Here is a 22,768-nt window from a genome sequence, read left to right on the forward strand (position 1 = left end):
GCTGTTAAAGATTCAGATGGTAAATAGTATTAATATATTTTACTCTACTCTACTAATACAGTTGGAGGATGATGATGCTACTCTACTATATTTTACTCTACTAATACAGTTGGATGCTAAAAAGCGTCATATAAAGAATATAATGGTCACTGTCACTGTCAAGGGGTGATTCAGGACAAATTCAATTAACAAACTTTATTGATTTCAGAGAAACACCAATTAATTATTATTTTGGGTTCAATTTGTAATTGTAAATCGAAAATTTGTTCCACATTTACTTTTGCTGTCCTCACATATTGCAAGTAGTGACGACACAATAGGAGGCATGTTAGTGGCGGGAAAGGTGTTTATCATCTTCGCTTTGGTTTTCATCAGCGATGCTTGCATCATTCCAGGGAAGTATTTGAAGTTCGACGGTTTGGCCAAAAGGTAAAAAAAGCAGTAATTAACAACGAGAATTATGAAACAAACTACCTTAATTACCGTAAATACTGTAAAGTGTGTTCACTTCTCTTATAGTAGTAAACAACTTACGTTGTAAATACGTCTTATCGTCTTACGTCTTATTCAGGCCTGCGTGTGCTAGTTGAAGGTTTAAATTAAGTGGACGGGAAGGAAAGGAAGCCAATCTTCGTGTCCACCTTCTGGCACGTCCTTTGGTATTTTGCCAAATACGGTATTTTACCAAAGTTTCATACACATGCTCCTGAGCAGTGCCGAACTGGCGCCCTTTCGAGTGTCAAACGTAGGCTCACACCACACGGCTACGTAGCCGACATCTTGTGAATGGGATGACAGAGCGTGAAGTTGCTTTTATTTGCAGAAAATGGTGAAGGTACCACTCATTCATCGGCCCGAACATTCCAATGCAGATATTATGATAAAGTGCAATGCGATACCAAGCCTTAGTGAATGTGTTATAATGGTACGGCCAATGTGTGGTGGTTCAAAACAAGAGGGGAAGAGTTTTCTGCTGATATTTTCATTAATTGCACTTTCAGGCTATTCAAAGTGGAAATTTGCCATCAAGGCTTGAGTTTCAATAAGTTTCTGTCGCCATTTTGGGAAGCAAACCGAATAATATTAAACTAACAACCTTCATTGTAAATAGAAGCAACAAATCTGGGGAAGATGAATCGGTTTTGTTTGAACAGTTTGGAAAATGACATATGGTGCACGTTTTCATTTGTTAGTTTGCATTTACTGCAAATATATTGGGGAACTGTAGGAATTATTTTGTTGAACCTACAGTAGATCATCATCATCATTAAGTTCCTTTCTCTCGTCGAGGGTTGGAGGCAATGAGGCGCCAAGGTTCTGTGTTGTAAAATTTTTCTACTGCAGTTTTGTAAGTAAGTCCTGACCAGTCTTCAATATCATTAGTCCAAATTCTTGGTAGTCTGCCCCTATTTCGTTTGCCGTTCATTTTTCCTTTTAGTAGTTGTCTTTGAATAGAATTATTGCGAATCATGTGGCCAAAATATTTCAATTTATTTTCTTGATTTAATTGTTTGTAGTATTTCCATGTTTCCATGCAATTTCGATGTAATTCATATAATTTCCATGTAACTTCCATGTTGGTTTGTATTCTAGATAGTAGGCTACATCTTTGTTTGTGATTTTATCCTTCCATGAAATTTTAAGCATTCTTCTATAAATTCACATTTCAAATATCAAATTGTTTAACCATGTGTGATGATAGTGTCCACGTTTCTGCATTGTAAAGTAATGTAGTCCATATATAGCATTTCATAATTCATTTTCGAGTGTTAATGTTAATTTTGCGTGCGTGTTGTACAGTAGATAAGTTGGTTTAAATGCAATATCTGCTCACTGAGCAGATATTAAGCTTTCGGTCCTTGAAAGAGGTTTGGATATCACAATCGCGCTATACCTTACATGTGGTGTTCAATCTTGCTATAAATTTAGCAATTCTGTTTAATGAAAACTATTTGTAATTATGCAATTGCCTGCTACTTCAGGGGATAATGTAATGTTTTATTATTTTCTTCACGTTAGGATATTTTTACAACCGATGCTAAAGTTACATTTTTAGAAGATAAAATTTACGTAACAATGAAACACTGGAGCGAAATGGTTGGAACACCTGGTCAATCTAATCAACAAATAAAGAATCCAAAAGTTGTTGATGCTAAACTCATGATTAGCAAATGTTTCGAAAACTAAACTTCTTTATCTTCTGTTTAAAAAACACTCTTAATGGACCGGGGATTTTTTCGCAATACAACACACACACGAAGACTTATGATAATCTAGTAATTTGTTATTCTCAATGCTTTTTAAAAGATGATGATCGATGTTGTTCAAAGACCATTCTGGGCCAAGCTAGAAGCTTTTTTTTATCATTCATTTATTCGATTCCGACTGACTAGAATGTTTCACCATGTTTCAAACTTTGTTTTGGCTGTAACGTGTTTTTAATTTTTATTTTGGAAACCCTTCTGATTTTATTCAACAGTTTATTTATTGAGTAATGAAATGATTAAGCAGTTCCTGTTTGGATGCCTTTTCTCATTGCAATAAACAACAGATTCAAAAATTTCACGCTTTAGGGAACGAAAATACAAAACAACAATGAAACATCCTATAGCTTGGTTGTGTTGGCAACCTCAGGTGTTGCTTCAGTAAATAATCGTGCAGCTTAGTTTCAAAATCTGCGCTCGGTTTAGTGGTAAGATTAATGACGTGTTTCAGGTTTACCACGAGGAAACTTCTCGCGCATATAAGCCGCTAATTCTAGTTTTGGTTGGCCGAGGCATTGTATTGACATGTTTTTGGAGACTTTTTTATTTTGCACTTGAATTTGCTTAAAAAACCTGGCACAGCATTTATTGGAGCAGCATGATGCATCCCTGCTGCACTCCGCACTTATTCGAGTGTCATCATGTTATTTTAGGTTATCAGCTTTTTGAATGTTTGATCAATGTCGTCTGCCGGTAGAGGCAGCTGGTTACATGTCACGTCATACCAGAGTGATTTTTAAAATATCCCCCTTTTCTTTGACTGTTTGTTGAAATCAGTACCTTGCATCCGTTCAGTAACAAGATTCGTTTTTCTGGTATAAACAAAGCTAAACTATCATAAGATGTGTAAAGATCTCAACAGCAAAATTTCTTGCATTCGTCTTTTTCAATTTCATTTCTATAAACTTTTCCAAGAAGAAAATTGCGACACAAATTGCCACAGGCACTACATGACATCACATCCGACTATGTCGTCTCGAACGTGCTTTGTGTCCGAATGAGAGAAAAGCTACCATTAAACTTTGTACTTACTTTTGAAAGCTTTGAACAAATTCAAGTGTGAAAAAGAAAACATTTGAGTTTGCATAAATACATTTTTTCAAAAAATCCACATTAAATGTTAAAAAACTACCTGAAACGAAATAAAGCCTATAACGTCGTCGTATCGTGATTGTCCAAAGACAAAACTTATTGACCGGTGTTGCGTTTGGATCGGATTTGCTCTTACTCATATCAATGTCGTTGGCAAAGCCCAATAATTTTAATTTCAATTTTACTGCAAAATATAGAAAACAGTTTTATGTGTAAGCTTTGATACATCGTTGGAAACGTGTAACAGGGTTAGTCATATAACGAAAACAAGTCTTGTTTTATTCTGAAAAGAATCTCAAGTTTTATCAATAAAGAACTTATTGTGATGTCATTAAATTTTCAAGAATCGATCATGAAAAACAAGTTTAGTGTCGATTGAGTCAACAACTAAACTATTTCACACCTGCGCAATCTAATCACTTGAAGAGAGCCTTTGACGTCATCACGTTGGTAGACCAAATTATGAGCAATTGAAAACGTGGACTGATCTACCTCTAAAATTAATGTTTTCATTTTGATGAGCCATTTGCAATGATTTGTCAAAGGGCGCGCTTACAACGATAGAACACATGTGAAGTTTGCGGCATGAAGAATTGCGCCGTGCATTGGAGATGATGAATTTGCTTTCATTGTATGTAAAACATATCAAGTTTAAGTCATTCTGCCCAAGTTGCTGTGATTGAAGCTTCTACGTTAACGATGAATATGTTGATTGGCGGCTTTTTGAAATCTTTCATCCAAAAATATAAATAAGTTGCATACTCAACCATCGTTCTTGTGACTTCAATCGTCAAACCTTTGTGGTTTTGCGGGTTGTTGTTCAAGCGATCTATTATTTCTGACTATCTTGTCAAACGTGATTGGTATCACATTACCTCACCTTTTTCATGTGGCCACATTTTTTAACAAACCACTTCAAGTTGCATACGTGGCATAAAAATATGTTAATCACAACTTTTTAAATGTTTAGTTGTTTGTCTGGATTGTTAAATTTTAGCAGCAGTTTCAGTGCTCATCCGATGAATGAAACATTGAAAACAGAAACACATTTATGATTCAAACAATTTTCTTATTTCTTCCTTTTACTTTTCATTCCATCCGGCGGACGCTGCAAGTCAATGCAGGAATGCAGAGCTCGATGTCTTGGGTTCAAGATGGTAACCTGATCTACGGTGGATATTCCACGCAGTAGTATTTTTATTGCGGAGCGGCAAATATATCTTAAATTGTACCATACTATTGTTATTATTATTATTGTAATATTGCTAACTCGGTCTGCATTTACTCCATTAGATCAGAAATTGTACTGCAAGTGACAGCAACCTCAGTTGGCGCTGCAGGTGCAGACAAGAGATACAAGGCCAGGCTCCAAGTCATTGGAACCTTCTCAGACAAGTTTGGCCAGTTCAAAGTCAATGACTTCTTACGGTAAGTTAACTCGGTATTATCGCGCACGCTTCCATTCGATTGGCTGGAAGGTTTCTGAATGAATTACCTTGTTAACTGTAAAGGAGCGTAAAATAAAAGTTATCAAGTACAAAATTTTTTTTTTTTCTTCAGTCTTGGCCCGTTCGGGGATTCTCCTCCCTGTGCTTCCATAGAAGTTGGCAATCGCTACATAGTTTTCCTGAAGCGAAAATCTTCAGTAAGAAAAACAGCCCCTTACAAGTTCCAGTTCTCAATGAAATTCAATCCAGTTCTCCTTACTGACAATAACTTAGCCTTTTTCAGTGGAATCATTTCAGGTTTGATTTGCAAATAACTTACAATATTAAACTAATAAAACCTAACAACCAGACCGCATTTAACATAATAACATGAAAATAAACTAAAAATTACAAACGTTTCCGGCCATACTCATGTTAGCCCGTTTCAAGTAACCAACTGACTGATGTTCTGCATAAATTGAAATTAAAAAACTGATTGACATGCACAAAAATTGTAATTTTTATTTTATTTTTCATGTTATTAGGCCATGTGATTGTTAGATTTTATTTGGCTATTGTTAAAAAAATTATCTCTCTACCAAGATTGTAAATGCTATCAATGCTACAAAAAGTGCTCAATGTCAAGCAAAAAAGCCAAGCAGAGCAAATTACATAAAATGTATAGTTATTTACTTTCTGAAACCTCTACAGCCTGTTTCACCCTAAAACAGGGATCATCAGGAGGTCCTTATTCAAATAGAATCTATTTGATTTTATATTTGAATCTATTTAAGTTTTATGTGAATAGGCACCTTCTGAAAATCTTTCTTTTAGGATAAAACAGGCTGTAGAGATTTTAGAAAGTAATAACTTACAATATTAGTTTTTGTGAAGGTTGCGATGCTTGAAATATTCTTGCAATGGTCTTCCTTTTCTTTTTCAATTGCCCTGCTCATGAACCAGGTATCGACGACCTACCGTAGGATTTGGTTTGTTTTTGAATGCTTATCCTCGGACTGACAAAGCCTTGATTGGTTATTCCTGGTAGTTTCGCATACTTGTAGAGGCTCTTGACGCAGGGCCGGTTACCGAGATTGACAGAGTGAAGTTTTCCGATTATTGAAGTCTTTTTACCGGGGAATTATTCCGCGTTGAGCTCGCAGTCGAGAGCCTGCATGTTCGACTCCAGCCACCCGCACTTGCTGTTGTTTCTCTGGGCAAGAAACTTTACGATAATTGCCTCTACCCAGTGATCGATTTCGAGTAATGGGTAGTACCAAATTTAAGTCATGAGTAGAGTAGACAGCCGGAAACAGACATTGCCGTCGGCTGCAGCGTGGGTCAGGTGTACGTCGGAAAGCGTACACCGATGCATGGCGCTCAAGTCCGCTTTCCCGCAATGCAGGATAAAGATAATAAAACAAAAAAAACAAAAAAAACAAAAAATTCACTAGGTGCCTCTGAATGGAAAGCAGTCCTGAAATGCGTTGCTCAAGCGCACACCCTGAGAGCCGAACCAGCTCCGCGTGATCTTGATGCGGGCGCATATCCAATGGGCTAACAGAGCTAACGGGCCTATTTAATACAAACATATCTATAATATGATCTATACACAACTGTTTCTGCCTTGTCCTTAAATTCTTACAGATAAGTTATTTTTTTATGCCACCTGTCCGACTTTCAATTTTGCCAGTTAAGATGCTTCAGTTTTTGCTTTCTGGTGCTGTCAATGTGCTTTGGATTGTGTTAAATGATTTTATTCGAAGTTTTGCAAATGACAACTTCGATTTTCTAATAATTATATGACTTAATGTTTAGGAAAGATTAATGACGTCACAACAAAACGTTTGCTTTCATCCGGGTGCCCGAAAGTACGAAAACCATCGAACGGAACAGTAAAGTGCAGCCAGGATTGGAAGTCATGTACTATCAAATGTCGAGACGGCTTTGAATTGTCATGCGCCGACAAAGTCTTAACACGTGCTCAAAGAACCTGTAGTCCTACCACTGGATCATGGGAGCCGCTAGAAGAATGCAAATGCAGTAAACTACATGGTAGCAATATTAAAACTGGAAAGGACTCACCACAAAGCAGTGCTTCAATAAATAAAGTAAACTCAAAAGAAAAAAATGAAATAAAAACAACTAGAAAACCATGGAAACAAAGAAACACACCAAAATCAACCAGAAAACCATGGAAACAGAGAAACACACCCAAAACAACCAGAAAACCATGGAAACAAAGAAACACACCAAAATCAACCAGAAAACCATGGAAACAAAGAAACACACCCAAAACAACCAGAAAACCATGGAATCAGAGAAACACACCTAAATCAACCAGAAAACCATGGAATCAGAGAAACACACTTAAATCAACCAGAATACCATGGAAACAAAGAAGAAATTTAAAAACAAAACCCAAATCCGACACGGTGCCAACAAAGCGGCCCAAGACAAACAGGGATGGGAAAAGAACTGCAAAGACCTCAAAAGAAGTCAAACCCACCTGGATACCGTTGTGGAAGCGAAACTCTGGCAAAACAAGTGGTGGCAACAACGGTGGTGCTTCTGGAGAAAAAGTACCAAGATGGAAACGAAATAGAGCAAATAATCTGCCGAGACAAGCGTCCCCTGTAAGGAGAAGGAAAAAGTCAACCACAATTCAACCACCAACAACAACCAAAAGACCACTAACAAAAGAAGAGTGGGCAAAAAGACGTGCCGCTCGTATAAGAAGACGACAAAGACGACAAAGACGTCTTCAAGCTGCAAAATCCGGTGCAGAATCGACAGGGACACCAACCACTCCAAAGACAATACCAGAAACAACTACTATAAAGCGGGTCTTTGTCACTAGGACACCACCAATAAGTAGAATACCACGAATCACAACTCTTAGACCAATTAGACTAGGACGTCGACAACCGGGCTTCTCCGCTCTTCGCCCAACAACGGCAGAAAAAGTAACTCCCAGGTCAAATTCTAAGTCTTTTGAAAAGAAACCTTTAATGGCATTTGGAGATTCCGTGGTTGGTTGTCCAACAATCTATGGCAACTTGGAGATAGGCAAGATCTGGAAAGGAGGCTTTAATGGAATGGTTCTTTTTGAAAACTTACCCCAGCCTGTCCGAGATGGCTGGGTTTTGAGGATCTCTTTCAACATTCCGTTGCATTCACTGACTACAGTCACAGTGGATCCACTCCCTTGTGACAAGACAATGAGGTCTTATTGCTTAGTTCCAAAAGAGTACGATGAAAACATCAATGCCGGCTCGGTAAGTACGCGTTAACTACAAAGCCGACAGTGCCCGCGCTATCGAGTCATTTAAATTCGTTTAAATACTGAATGCTCAAGTTAGTAAAATTTCGTGTCATGTTTTAACATCTGGTTTAACCAGTCAGGTTGTCAAGTTTACGTCAACTTATGAAAGCATAACTGTTTTTTCAAAATTGTACTGCCTGTCTCGTGTTTGAGACCCCGCTGAGACCTAATACGCACAACAGATGCAGTCCACTGAGCATTGTAGTTAAAGCGAATTGCTTTGTTATTGGAAGTTATCGAAGCAATACTTCAATGCCAGTTTTGTTTTATTTAAGAATTTGAATGTTTCCTTTACCGGAGACATGACTGGCATCACTGTCGCAGTGATTCGAGGGGCGGTTCAACTCATGGGGGCTTGTCAAACAGATCGTAGCAAAAACAGACGATTCCGAGACCTTATACCAGCCATTTCCACTATTGGAAACATAAACGAGACACACGCTCAAAACAGGTTAGTATCACGTAGAAACTCATTAATTCTGTATGTTACTTCCCTCTGATACTTTTCTTCTTTACTTTGAGATCTCACCGTTAACTGTTATTCGAGGACCATTATCTTCGAATATTAGGAATAGCTAGCACTTCTCAATAAATTAAAAAAATGAAAACATCAGCTCAAATTGCTTGTAATCACATCAGTTCTACGTTTTCATGTCTTTATGCGGAAACTAATCGAAAAGACACAAAAACCGTTAAATGTTGCTAATATTTAGGTGTTGACTATTTGTCTGCAAAAACTGTTTAATAGTGAGCTCAGTGAGTTTGGAATAAAACGTGATTTTAATGCAGAAAAGATATTACTGAACTGCTCGAACCAATTCGTCCCACTCCTAACCCAACAGTAGCAGCCATTGAAACGCCACTGGCAACCCCGGATCGATGCGCTCCAAACGCCGATAACGGACACACGGTTAAGGATCATGAAAAGGTGGCTCCACATTGGAAAACGATGAGCAACTCGGGTAAGATGAATGTTTTTTGTTTTCTTCTGTAGAAAAATGTCCGGAAGTGTTCTGGACCTTTGTTACAGAGATTTGTAACTATTTGAACGAATAAGGAAAAAGCAGATACCTTCCGATGGAGTTCTGACTTCTTGAGTTGATAGCACCAACAAAATGGGCGACGAGTAACACTCGTCCGAATTGTAGAAAGTGTTTGTTAATCCAGCTGTCACTTTCGATCCAAACAATCATTCCCAGCCAACCTGCAAGTAATAATTTGCAAAATACGAAAAGACAATACAAAAACCAATCAAAGTTAATGCTGCTGTTTGTACTTTAGCTCTCAGTCACAGTGGTTTATTCAATCTTCGGGTGAGATTTGACCAACCACTTCAATACAAGCCTTCGATTCAGCGGCATCTAGTGGTGCACATCAAGCTGTCGATGCTGAAGTTTGTAACATTCATTGAGTTTCCACAAGCGCGCGAGCATATTCCATTGTCATTTCAGAGATAGATTATCACGAAATCCTCCACAAGTCAATCATGTTCTACGAGGCTCAGAGATCGGGAAGACTGCCGGATAACAACAGAGTGTCATGGAGAGGGGATGCTGATATGAAGGATGGATGTTCAATTAATCGTGATCTTTCCGGAGGATGGTACAATTGTGAGTGCAAAAAGTCCATGATGACTCTTCTTAGTCCCCACATACAGTAAATTAAAAACCTCAATGTAGCTCCAGCTTGATTTAGAGTGTGGGTTTTAATAATTAAATTATGGATTAAAAAAGTGGTGTGTGGTTTCGTGTTCCGAAGCATGGTAGTAAACTTTGAAGAAACTCACAGTTGCCATGAAACAAAAATAGAAAATCATTCGAACCAATTGCGTACAGCTGGTGGTAACGTTAAGACAACGTTGCTGATCGCCTATTCGACGACGATGCTGGCGTGGGGAGCGATTGATTATAAAGATGCATACCAGGAATCTGGAGAGTATGAACACGTGTTGGATCAGATACATTGGGCCGCTGACTACCTGATTAAATGTCGACCTTCACCCCATGAATTTGTTGTTCAGGTAATTGGTGTTTTGCTCTTGCTGACAAACTCAACGACCATACATAACTGCCATATGTCAGTTTATGAGCGACAAAACTTACTTAAAAGACCATGCTGTCAGCTTATCACACAGCAGCACTGCCTGTTGTTTTTTTTTTGGTAACAAAACATTGGTGAGCTTCCATACTTTCCTTTGTTATTCATCAAATGTAAGATCACATAAAAATTTGTAAATTACATGTGACAATAGCAGCGATTCTATAGTTAGGTTTTATCACTTAATGAACCGTTTTGCAGATCAGCGATTATACTCCAGCATCCGGTAGTTGGAAGAGACCTGAAGAATCAAGTCAAACTTATAGAAGAGTTTATGTTGCCCACAAAATGAAGCCGGCTGGGGATGTTGCTGCAGAAACAGCAGCTGCTTTGGCTGCTGTTTCTGTATTGTTTGCAGAATCCGGTAAGTTAACTCGATGAGGTTTTACGATGCATAGCTGCAAAATTGGAATGAAAAGTTTGGTAAAGTTTGGCTTTATATATCTTCTAGAATGTTCTGTTAAACCACCTTGCATAAAAAAATGCAGCCACAAGCAATAATTTAACAGTTGCTTCTCGTATAACGCGGCACGAAGTTCGACTTTTTCTCGTACTTTTGTTTTCTTTATCATTTCCACTTACAAATTGGTTGATTGGTTGGTTTATTTTGTTGCAAGTAAAGCAACACAGAGCTTAGAAAAAGACGGTACATATGAAAAAAAAGCCACATTTTTAAAGCAAAATCAAATAAAACGGACTGCCTTGTAAAATATGTGTATACTGCAACGGGGGCTGCGAAGTGACCTGGGACTCCTGGGAGGTCTTCGAGTCAAGTAGCCACCTTAGCTATGTTGATGAAAAACAACAAAGACATAGGTAGTGCCTCACTTGCTCAGGAGCAATCAGCTCAAGTTCATAACTATTTGTAGCTTAAGAGAAAAATTTATAATTAATGAACATTATTCATACTGATACAACTTCCCAAACAGTCACTTTATCTGGTCCAGATACTTACCAGGTCAGGTACGGATCTGACCAGATCTGAACCAGGTAAAGTGGCTGTTTGGGTTGTTACATGTGGTCACAGCGGTAAACCATAATCTCTTCGTGGGAAAATTGTAACATAAGATTCCCGAATCCGTTCGTCTGCATGTAATGACCGAAAAAGAAACACTCCTTCGAAACGTCTATTCAAACTTGTATTTCTGTAAAATTAGCCACCTGGCTGTCGAAACTGGAATGCAACGCCGTACACCACTAAACCTTGTCACTACAGAACAGATTACTTGGATAAAAGACGGAAATTTTATCCAGCTGGCAAGCACTAAGCAAACAGTTAAATATGCCTCCAACTTTAAAGCAACAACCTTTTACGAATGACTAGAATAATTTGCGATATCTCATACTCACGTACGCAGTACTGTGACGCAATAGTGAAAAGCATTGTCACGCAATTCAAACCGGTGTTCAAAGGTAGTGATGCAATATTTCATCAGGCCTTACGAACGATGGTGCAATATTTGGACATTTTCTAGCAATTTCCATGACGTAAGATGCCAGCTAGGTTAAGTAGACCATAACGGTTTTATATGACGTTTGATTTGGTGAAAATTGTCGGGAACAACATGACGAAGCCTGCTTTCAGCCGTAAGTTTCTGCGCTTTTATCAATCTCTAATCAGCTCATCCAATCGCTTCTTTTGCAATCAAGCTGCATTGCAACAGTTTCAGGATTACTTAAATAAAAGTTTTTCTTTCGTGTGTTTTCTAACAAAGTTTGTTGGAGAGATGCATTTATAAACAACTAATGTAAAAAGTAACAAATAGTAGTCTTTGGCAGTATCGTAAAATAATGATATTTCTATACGAACTCATGATACCAACAAGTAAAAAAAACAAAACAATAAAAGCAAGATAAGTATGGATATCTGCATTGAATCATTTATCATATCTGATTTTGATCTTAAACTTTGAGCTAAAAAAAAACAAAAAACAGACCACACTACCTTCGAGAAAGTGCAAACGCTGTTCGCAGTAAAAGCATAAAATTCGATATTTTTTATTGTAAGCTCATTCGCTTTAAGAAAGGCTATCAAGCAAATCATCAGATAGAATTGTTCGGTATTTTACAAAATTTTCTTGGAAGTTTCGCCACCAAGCTAATTTCGTGGTTTAAATGTTATGAAAATATCAAAAGGAATCGGTAAATATCGCCAACGCTCAAAACCAGGTGATTGTTATCGCAAATGAATCTAGTCGGCTATCGAGGGATTAATCTGGATCGGCATATACCGAAGTAAACACAAAACTTTTGGACTGTATTGACAATTATGACTACAACAAAGATTGGATTTGGTGTGCCATGTAAAAAAATTAAGTTACAAAAATTACCGTGATTTGATGACTGAATGGAAAAGGTTAAACTTAAATTAGTCCACCTCACAAGCATCCCGCATGACGAAGGTTTGGCGCACCTTCGAATTATTTTGCGATTTTGATGTCGTCACGCATGCGGGAGAAAGGTTATTTCGCAGCATCGGCCGTGCTCAAACAAACACAAGGTATGCGACATAGCAGTTTAAAACCATAAACCAGATAAACCTCTGGTCACATTGTCGTGGGTGTATGCTAACTTTTGATTGACTTTAATGAAAAGAAAATTGTCCAGAAATAAAAACAGCCGTTGACATCGCAACCAACTCCAGAAACGTCACTGAGGTGCACATTTTTGAGGAGAGTCAAAATCCTTTCTTGGTGGCTTGAACAGCGAGCTGCTATGATAGTTATCACTGTGGCATATTCATCCTGACGATTTCACGATGTACCACAAATAATTGTATGTCGAATTTCTAAGACAACAGAAAATGCAAATACGTTTTGTATAAACGGCAAATGAAAATACCTCATCAAGGTGTGGAACTAAATGATCGCCGTTTCTTAATGTTAGGTCTGCTTTGTTACTATATAACTTACAGTTATTTAGTAAATTTGAATCAACACTTGATTCAAGTTCTAGGTAAAGTTTTGATTTTTTGCATTTTAGTGTGAAAACGCTTTGAACAATTCCACGAAAATTTGAAACCACATAAAACAAAAGCTGTTTTCGATTCTTTATCTTCACAAAAACGGAAAAATCTGCATTTTAATCTTGCAAATTAATTTTATTCCTGGCGTGCTACGTCAGCCTAAGAATGTTAAGAAATAAACTGATCTCATATTGATGCAGAACCAGCCTTCGCCGAAAGGTGCCTCAAGTACGCTAAAGACCTTTACACTTTCGCGAAGGAAAATCCCGAGCACTTTCCTTATAATCCAAGGAGTGGTGTGTTTTGGTACAATTCCATGCACGGATCTCACGATGAGCTGGTACGGCAGCGGTTTCTTACTTTAACACGTTCGTTTATTTTGATATAAAGTTCGTTTGTCAAAATTTACTGAAGTTGTGGAAATCTGTTAAATAAATTTAAATGGAATTTTGATCTAATTTTAAAGATAATATATCTAATCCATCATCTTTACTAGACATTATAATAAAACAAGAGATTAGTTTAACCTTTAAATTGAGTTTAAACACAAGCTTTTCTAGAAATCCAATCGTGTTTTCAAAAACGCGAGACCAAAGCCTTTGCAAAAATAGTTGGTCTTAAATTGAATGTAGACGAAGCGTTTCATTGGTTGAATTTTAGTTTTCTGCATCCGCATGATTAAACTTGACTCCTCACTTTCGCGGATGCCCCCAACAAGTAGTGAGGGATGAGCTACTGGACATTCGTTGTGAAGGAAGTTCTGAAAGAAAGATTTTATTTGGAGACACAATTTATTTGGAGACACAATTATTTGTAGATACAACCTTTTGCCATCTGAGATATAGGTGCAAGTGGTGGTTGTGAAGCGGCAGTGACTGTAAGAGTAAAGTTTGGTTGGGTGAAACTCAGGGAGTGTCGAGAGTTGTTATGTGGTAGAAGATTTCCGTTGAAATTGAGAGGAAGAGTTTATTTTAGTTGCGTGAGATCTGCAATGTTGTACGGAAGTGAGACATTGTGCTTACGGGAAAACGAGTTGGCGATTTTAAAAAGAACTCAGAAAGCAATGGTGACTGGTGAGGGCAATGTGTGGGGTGAAGCTGATGGACAAAAGGAATATTGAGAAACTTATAAACTTGCTTGGGTTGAAGGAGAATGTTGATAAGTTGACGAAGGCGAATGGAGTGATGTGGTATGGGCATGTTGTGAGAAGGGATGAAGATGATGTTTTGAGAAGAGCGCTGGAGTTGCGAGTGGAGGGTCGTAGAAAACAAGGAAGACCCAAGAAAACGTGGAAATAGAAAGGTGAGGAGGAAAGCATCAAGGTGGGTTTGACAAGAGAGGACGCGTTAGTCAGATCGATGTGGAGGCAGGGTGTGAAGTCGATTGCGACACGTCGAAGCGGTTCCGGCCTCCCTCGGTAACCGGAACGTCACCGGAATAAAATTGGACTGCTCATACTACTATGCTACTACATACATACTACTAGGCTACTATTAACATTTGATGTTGATTGTCGTAATAATTTGCTTTGTGCTTCAGATTCCTCCCAACAAAATTAATACTTAACAATTTATTCATTGACTTGTTTTCGTGCCTGAAGTAATTGCCAAACATTTTACGCTTGGTCCCCTTAGTAAACTTACGACAAAACAAAACTGTTTTTCGTTTGTAACGAAATCAGGAGAAAGAAGTTAAAGTCAAAACGATCAAAATATTTTCGAAATGTTTATGCTTTAGCTTTCAACCAATCTCACTGATTATGACCTTGAGATGGCGTGTCAAATGATTTAGACAATTTGTCAGACTCCAAGCAAAGATCACTGACTTCTCAAAGAAATTACGAATATTTAAATTAGAGAGGTTTCATAAACCATTTGTTGCAGGCTTGGGCGGGAGCATGGTTGAGCAGGGCGACACAAGAGGAGCCGTATCTGAACGATGCGGAAAACATGTTCAAGAAGATTGTCTACAGTAATGCCAGCCGCTTCCAATTCTCGTGGAATCATAAAGCTACTGGGATTGCGGTGAGAGTTGTCAAAGCAATTGTTGCGATTTAGTGATAAAACATTGAATTGTTTGAAACATTAAGTTTGTCATCATTCAAATGATAATTTATTGTTGGCTAAATGACATAATAAAGGGATGAATATGAAGAGAAAGCCAATTTGAAGCAATACGGAGAGATAGCTGTATGCCGCTGCTACGTAATCTTAACATTAAGTGTTAGCTTAAGAAACAGCTTAATCTCCGTTGATATGAAGTATGTTGGCAGTATTGCTTAAAATTTATTTGAAAGAAATTCCAACTTGACCAAATAAAGACATCGTCTCAACCAATCCATTAATGATTGAAAGAGCTGACGATAAAATAATCTTTATCGTCAGGATGCTGTTTTGAGACTTCCCAAGTTCTTTCAATGAGCTCATTGACTTAGTGATCAACCGAGTGATGTTTACAAGTTTCCCCTGTTTTAATGAAAGTTTGTTTTTGTTTATTATCCAAACCCCAAAAACAAAACAAAAACTATTTTTGATCATTGTTGCTGAAAGTTTTAATCCTCAAATGAATAAATTAAAGTTTAAAAAAAATTTTAATATTAAAAAAAATGTCAACAGTTTTGCAACTTTTTCAACGAGATTTTTAAAACTTGAACTTGTTCCAAATGTGTTCGTTGCCGCCCGAGCTTTTCAAAGAAGTCATTGCCTTCCGGCTACGCTTCAAGCGACAAACCAGAAAATCAATAAATATTTTTAAACTGAAGAAACGCATAAGTTATTGCTCAATCACGTTATCACGCTGTCGATCAGCGTTTTCTTTCAAAGTATTCATTTCCATGTTGGTTCGTTTGAAAGGTTTCATCATCGTTAAATGATCACAAGAGAAATTTCAGTTGGGTTCTCGGTAAGTTTTTGGCTTGGGTATTCTGACTCGTACTTCTGTGTAGCCTATGAACTCAGCCAAACAAGAGAGCCACTACAAGTGAAAATACGTGCCAGGTGAGGATAATGCTCTCGATAAACACGAATACTTTTAGTCTTATGATTGAAGATTCAGATGAAGTATACAAGGAAACGTCGCAGCCACTTTCAAGCATGACTTTAAGTGTAGGCTACTAGCAAAGGCACACCGCATGTTCTTGAGCGGTATCCGATCGCGTCGTTCCGAGTGTAATGCCAGGGTTCTCATCACCCCTTTACGCAGCCGACATGCAACTATTTTTTTCCTGGTGGAAATTTCGTTCTTGGTAACTGCATTGGTCATTTTCGCAGCCAAATGAGTGGATTTGATGCGAGATTGCTGAGAAGTAAGTTGAAAAGACAAAATGATGGTGCGAGCAGAGTTCAGTGGGTTCACTTCTTTCTTTTCTTTTCTTCTCATAAACTTTTGAATGTTTGGGATGGTAACAAAACCGTTTTTGCTTCGTTTTGAAAATACAATCGCTGACGTTTCCAGATAAATATACAAACAAGAGCAAACCAGGGCAGAGCATGTGACGCCAATTGAATACAATACACAGCATGTAAACCATGCTTTGAGGACAAGTCATGCATCTCCAATAATAGTGAGAAAAGTAAAATTCAAGATGGCAATTTGTCTTTTAACGCTTTATTTATTTTAACAATACTATCAATTTCAATAAAAAAATTGAAAATAAGTTTTTTTAGTTTCTACTGCAAAAAAAAAACATAACTTACTTCACAATCACCGTTTGCAATTGCGTTTGGGTCCGAGGGGTAAGATTAATCAACATTGATTTAAGTTTGAACCGATTACCACTTTGTTAAGCCGGCAAGGTACAATGTAAGTCTAGCCTGCTCATTGAAACTTGTCAGGGCTTTCAGACAACCAAGATTTCTCAGAGGACTTTCTTGCCTCCCATTGGTCGGTTTTGTAGCAAATGGTAATCGTTTATTTCCAAGCTGCTTGCGCCTTTACTTTTAAACATAATATCTTTACAGACTTTGCTGGCGACCCTTAGTGCCACACCGGCCAGGTACAGAAGAGCACTTCGGCAATTCACCGCCTGGACAATCAATGAGGGACCAAGAACACCCCAAGGATTGCTCTATCTCAACTCAAGAACTCCAAACATGCATGCATGTAAGCACGTGACTGTAGCAAGTTTGTTCTAGGTTAGCATGACATAATTTAGCCTACTTTAAAATCGAACGAAGCTGTTCGCCAGCCATCTAACTTAAAGAATAGGGCGTTGTTTTGCTGGTAATATACTTAACCAGAGGTTCCCGAAGTGTGCACCGCAACGACTTGTAACTTTTCCCAGGTGTAGGGAATTAGAATGATTACTAAATATTTCAACAAAATTAGACTAAAAGCTGCCGCAGCTGACAGAACACAGACATTGACTCAATATAAGCTACATAGCACTGACCCCATGAGTATGACTTAGTTGTAAGGACATGTTGTCATAGTCTTATCAAACTTTCTGTTCGTCTTCGCCACAGACTGTTAGATGTGCACCGATTACTTAAATCAATGCAAAGGAACATGTTTAATTTTGTTGATCTTATTTGAAAAAAACGAACAAATACGTTCACCGCATACGCATGTTGAACACAACTTGGGAAACCAAAACTAGGTGGAATGGATCGAACTTTTACAACAATTCACCTTTTGATTTCGGAGCAATAACCAATTTTGATGCTTGATTTTCATCATCAAAGTCAAAAAGCCAAACAATTTTATACATTATCAAGCCAAAGCAGTGGGTAATTTGAAATCCCTTGTTGCCAGAGTTTGTTAGTGCTTAGTCTTAAATAAAGGGCCACTTTTACGTTTAATAGGTTGAAGGTCACATTATGCATTCACCGAGCACATGTTTATTATAAAGAAACAACATTTATGTTGCACCTTGCAGCCAACTCAGCTTTCCTCTGCCTCCAGGCGGCGAACATTCTTCGTCCTTCGAAGTTGACACGTAACGCAACTTCATTCGCCAAGCAACAAATGAAAATACTAATCGGAGTAAATGGGCAAGGATATGTTGTGGGGGTCGGCCTCAATGGCCCCAAACGCCCTCATCACAGAGGAAGGTAAAACTTGTGATATTACACTCTTGACGTTGATTCTAATGTTTTACTTGGACGACGTAATAATTAGCTTACTCAACCCAATGAACATTCAGTAGCGTACACAGGATTTTCTTACTGGGAGAGGGGAGCGTTCGATATAACTTGACATTTTTTTGTATCAAGAGTAGCCTAATGCAACTTTATAGTCTTACCAAAGTTAAGGAAGCCAAAGTTATATGTTGATGAAATATAAACTTTCACTGTCTTTGCGTATGTCACTGTACTTTTGAATTGAATTCTGAGATTTGTAAATATGAAAAGCATGATAGTATAGGCCTAAATGCATCAGTAAAACTGTAACAGTTCGCTTAACAGACAATGTCCTTAGATTAAAGTATAAATCGAACCTCTTTGTGAAACTTTAACTATCAAATGCTATTTATTACGGTACTTTTAACAAAAAAGTATCGCACTCTGAATACATAATATATAACGAAACAAAAGGCCTACTCTACAGAGCCACGTGAGCTCCATCTCCTTCCTCCTTCCGAAATTTGGCAGTTGGCCTTTACTTTTTAGTAAAGGTGCCTAAAATGTTTTTCTAACCATAGGTTGTGAATTTGGAACAAAAACATCAGACTTACTCCATAATCTGTTGAGACTCCACCTTTGTCTACATAACAATGCAAAGAGCTATAATGTTTAATTAAAATAACTAAAACAAAAATTTTCATCATCATTTTCAGCCTGTGGTAGCCTACTGCTGGGCGAAGGCCTTCCTTTCCCCTGATCATTCCAATCTAGTCGATCGTGTATACGAATTTTTTGTACCGCATTCCACAAAACTAATATCCAGGGAAATAAATGACGCAGTGTTTGTCTTGAAAAAAGAATGAAGACCCTGGGTTGAATGCAAAACAGTCCACTTCAACAAGGTAGTTACAAAAAAATTAGCGACGTGGAGTTTTCTTCTATATGCAAGACCCCCTCTACCCACTCACTTCTAAAAGGGTTTTTTAATTAAAACAATCATCTCGAATGTAAAAGTATACACTGGATAATCCTTGTCAATGCGTCTGGATGCCATCATTGAACATCTTCGTCGTTTCACGAGCATTTAATTTTTGACAAGTCTTATGACAGGGGTGTCCGAAATTTGGCCTGCACCGGCCAAATCCGGCCCATTATACGGTTTTGTGTGGCCCGCGCCTGTTGTTTCACAATGTGTTACGTTTGGCCCGCAGACACACAGAAATCATACCAATTCAATTTTCATTTGTTTAAAAGTGAATGAAGACAGTATTTTCTCACAGAGAAGTGAAAAGTCGACAAAAAAGCTTAGCATCATTATTGCTATAGCGTCATAATTGCGAAATCAGCTACTATTGTTCTGAAGAGTAAAGAATGAATGATAGGCGAGCATTTATGGATGAAATCTGAATGGAAGTACAACGACTCTATTCGTTCATCGCCAACAACCGTCCCGTTGGCCTGACTCTACAGAGACAGGCGTGGGTGCGTCTTAACTGACTTCGAACCGTCGTCGGACGTTTCTGCTCAAATATGCACCAACGGGGAATGGTCTCCTGTGAATGTGGTGCCAAGGAACAGACGGTAGACCACATCAACCATTGTACCGTCTTTGAGCCACCTAACGGAGTGGAAGGTCTGCGCGTCCTAGATGATGAAACCAAAGACTGGCTTCTCTCTAGTAACCTTCCAGTGTAGCCCGGGAACTTCATAAATCTGAAATGCTAAAAGGATAAACTCTCGGCCACAGAGGCTCATACGACGACCACCATTAATTTCTTTGCTAGCGAATTCAACCTCTGCTTTCAGGATTGTGTTGCAATTGAAAAATACTATTGCTATTCCAAAACAAGCCAATTCTGCATGAACCTGATGAGGCTACAGCTCACCTGCAGCTAATTGAGCTTCACTGTTACATCGAAGTCGACAACAACATCAACCAACTGACCTATAGCTACAGTATGTGATTCACAGTGGATGAAGAAATGAAATAGAATGGTCATACTTTGTATGCTGTAGTACTAAGCGATAGCCACTGTAATGTAGGCTAACAATTTTTGTAAGAGCTTGTAACACCTGAACCAACCAGAACATGGTTTAAATGGCTACCGTCCAATTGTGACCCTTGTGGCTACGGCGGAATGTCTATCTCTAACTTCCATTTACGTAAACACGTCACAAGCAACCCAGCTTCTGATTGGTTCATGCTTTACAGGCGCTTGCAAAAGTTATTATGTTAAAGTGGCTACCATAGTAAGCAGTATTTCAGGAGTTACAGGACGTAATTGAATACCAAAACATGTTCATGTTTTTTTATAATATATACAAGTTAATTACAATATAATTTATTTGCTTTCAGCTCATGTCCACCAGCACCAGAGAAGTGTTACAAAACAGTGATTTTCCAAAACAAGCCAAACGCCAATACATTGTATGGGGCTCTCATTGGCGGCCCCAGCAAGGGGGGAAGGTGAGCTGTCGTTGAATGTTCCACAATAGATAAAGCCGCCTACAGACAAGAAACAAACATATCAAAAGCCGTTGCTTTTATTCATCTGATAAATTCCACTTTAACTTGTGGATTCATGAGCAGGCTTCAAGCAAATACGATAGACTGGTTTCCAATGAACTTCTATTTTCTGTCTGGGATTGTTAGCCTACCAGGTGACTGATGGGAAATCTTGTCCTTTGTACCTGCTTTCCCTGTTTAGTCAGTGTTTCTGTAGTTGTCCTTTTTCTTGCAAAATGTTTAGCAGACGGTATCATTCTATTCCTTCAGAGACCGTCGTCATAGATTGACCATTCAAAGCAGCAGTAATGTTGAGGTTATGTAACATTGTATACAATAATGTTAAGGAAACAAAAGAAATCAATGCATAATTCCTTGTGGGATAAGATGTACTGAGCTGTTGGAACAATTGAACCGCACATATTATTATAAATTGATGACGCGTTGAACTGTAATGTTTCAGATACTTCGACCGAGCCAGCGATTACATTCGAAACAACGTGCGGATCGACTTTAACGCCGGATTCCAATCGCTAGCTGCAGGTTTACTGGAGATAAAATTGCAAGAGAAAGAATAAGAATGCTTCGGTTGTCCAGCGAAGTTGAAGACTCTGGAAACTTAAAAGATCTGACATCGTTTCAGCTGGAGGCGCTGTGGCTGTACTTATTTCTTAATTGTTTTGGTGGTTTACAATTCGTATCGTCGTTTGTATATATTCTTTTAAATTAATAATAGCATGCGCTAAACGCTTTCATAAAAAATAATTCTTTCACATGAACACAGAACAATATAACTGTGTTTGGGAAATACTTCTCCAACATTGAAGTTGTTTGTAAAACGTGGAATATCGTGTGTGGCAAGGAAGCATCGCCACACACTTTGCATGAGGGAAACTGATCATTTTAACATTGAGAATATTATTATTGGCTGTAATCTTGACGATGACTTGTTAGTTGTATTGTAACTAAGCAGTCAGAAGATACGAAATAGTTGAAGAAAAGCTGTGAACTTACGCGACCCGAACTTGTATGGTTTTGTCAAGCACAGTGTTGCCATTGTGGCTTTCAGCGTTTTAAAGTGCGCAGGATTGTATTAGTTGCCTCGGCGTGCTGGAAGTGAATCTATTACTCAGCGATGAGATCGCTGACAACTGTGACTTCGATGAAACAATAACACTTTAACAAGTTCTTGTAATTGATTGTAAAGGTATATTGCTTCTCGAAAAAGAGTGTGTCTTTTGTGTTTATGACATTTCCTCCAACATCAAATTATCGCCATCGATAAAGTTAACTAGTTGCATTGAAGTTTATTAAGTCATCAAGTGCGTTGACGTCATCAAGTGTATTGACGTCATCACGTGTGTTGACGTCATCAAGTGTATTAAAGTTTATTAAGTCATCAAGTGTGTTGACGTCATCAAGTGTGTTGACGTCATCGTGTGTATTGACGTCATCAAGTGTGTTGACGTCATCAAGTGTGTTGACGAATATATATCGGCAGCACCTCCTTACACATTGGGGCTGTTTGAAGCCAAACGATTGCAAAAAATACTCTGTCGATAAAACAATCTATCTTGCTTTTCCTCGTCCGTTTCATATGAAAAGCGATTTGTTTTTGTTACAAGTCGAAAAGAAGCGATCCTGCAATGTTTGAGGCAAACGAGTGTAGGCTATAGCGCAAAAATATTTAGGCAAACACGCACAAACTTCGAAATATTTGCATTAAATTTACATTGTTTGTTTGTGAGAATTTTGTTTTGATAAAAGTAAGTTCGTTACGAACAGCATTAAAATGTAAAACGAGAAGTTCTTTGTCCTCCGTTTAACTTATGGATAAACATCAGCAGCCATGTCAAACCCTTACATGCAACTTTTTATATCTTCCAATCATATGTTGTAAATTGCAGAAAATTGTTCCTTGAAAAATTGTCTAAAAAATTCAATGCGTAAACAAACGAGAGTCTAACATGCGACACATTTGTAGACAGCACACCAGCTCAAAGTACGCGCTGTAGCAAGCTAAAGTGAG

At 38.1% G+C, this 22,768-nt stretch overlaps 1 protein-coding gene across 2 annotated transcripts; it reads left to right on the forward strand.

Annotated features, from left to right (window-relative positions):
• The first annotated feature begins 215 nt into the window (after positions 1–215).
• LOC145777994 (uncharacterized) lies at positions 216–22,138 on the forward strand. 2 transcript variants are annotated; one of them, XM_082589374.1, is made up of 16 exons: positions 216–429; positions 4,650–4,784; positions 4,917–5,101; positions 6,602–8,061; positions 8,384–8,559; positions 8,898–9,070; positions 9,560–9,718; positions 9,944–10,128; positions 10,407–10,510; positions 10,544–10,569; positions 13,371–13,510; positions 15,054–15,194; positions 17,130–17,271; positions 18,047–18,221; positions 20,590–20,700; positions 21,203–22,138. In XM_082589374.1, the coding sequence occupies exons 1-16, from the start codon at positions 326–328 to the stop codon at positions 21,315–21,317; spliced, it is 3,531 nt and encodes a 1,176-aa protein (XP_082445500.1). In that variant the 5' UTR covers positions 216–325; the 3' UTR covers positions 21,318–22,138. The 2 variants fall into 2 exon arrangements, with proteins under 2 accessions (XP_082445500.1, XP_082445499.1); XM_082589373.1 differs by having other exon boundaries at positions 10,407–10,569.
• Positions 22,139–22,768: the final 630 nt, after the last annotated feature.

The sequence above is a fragment of the Aplidium turbinatum genome, chromosome 10 (genome assembly GCF_918807975.1).
Source record: "Aplidium turbinatum chromosome 10, kaAplTurb1.1, whole genome shotgun sequence".
Taxonomy (NCBI): domain Eukaryota; kingdom Metazoa; phylum Chordata; class Ascidiacea; order Aplousobranchia; family Polyclinidae; genus Aplidium; species Aplidium turbinatum.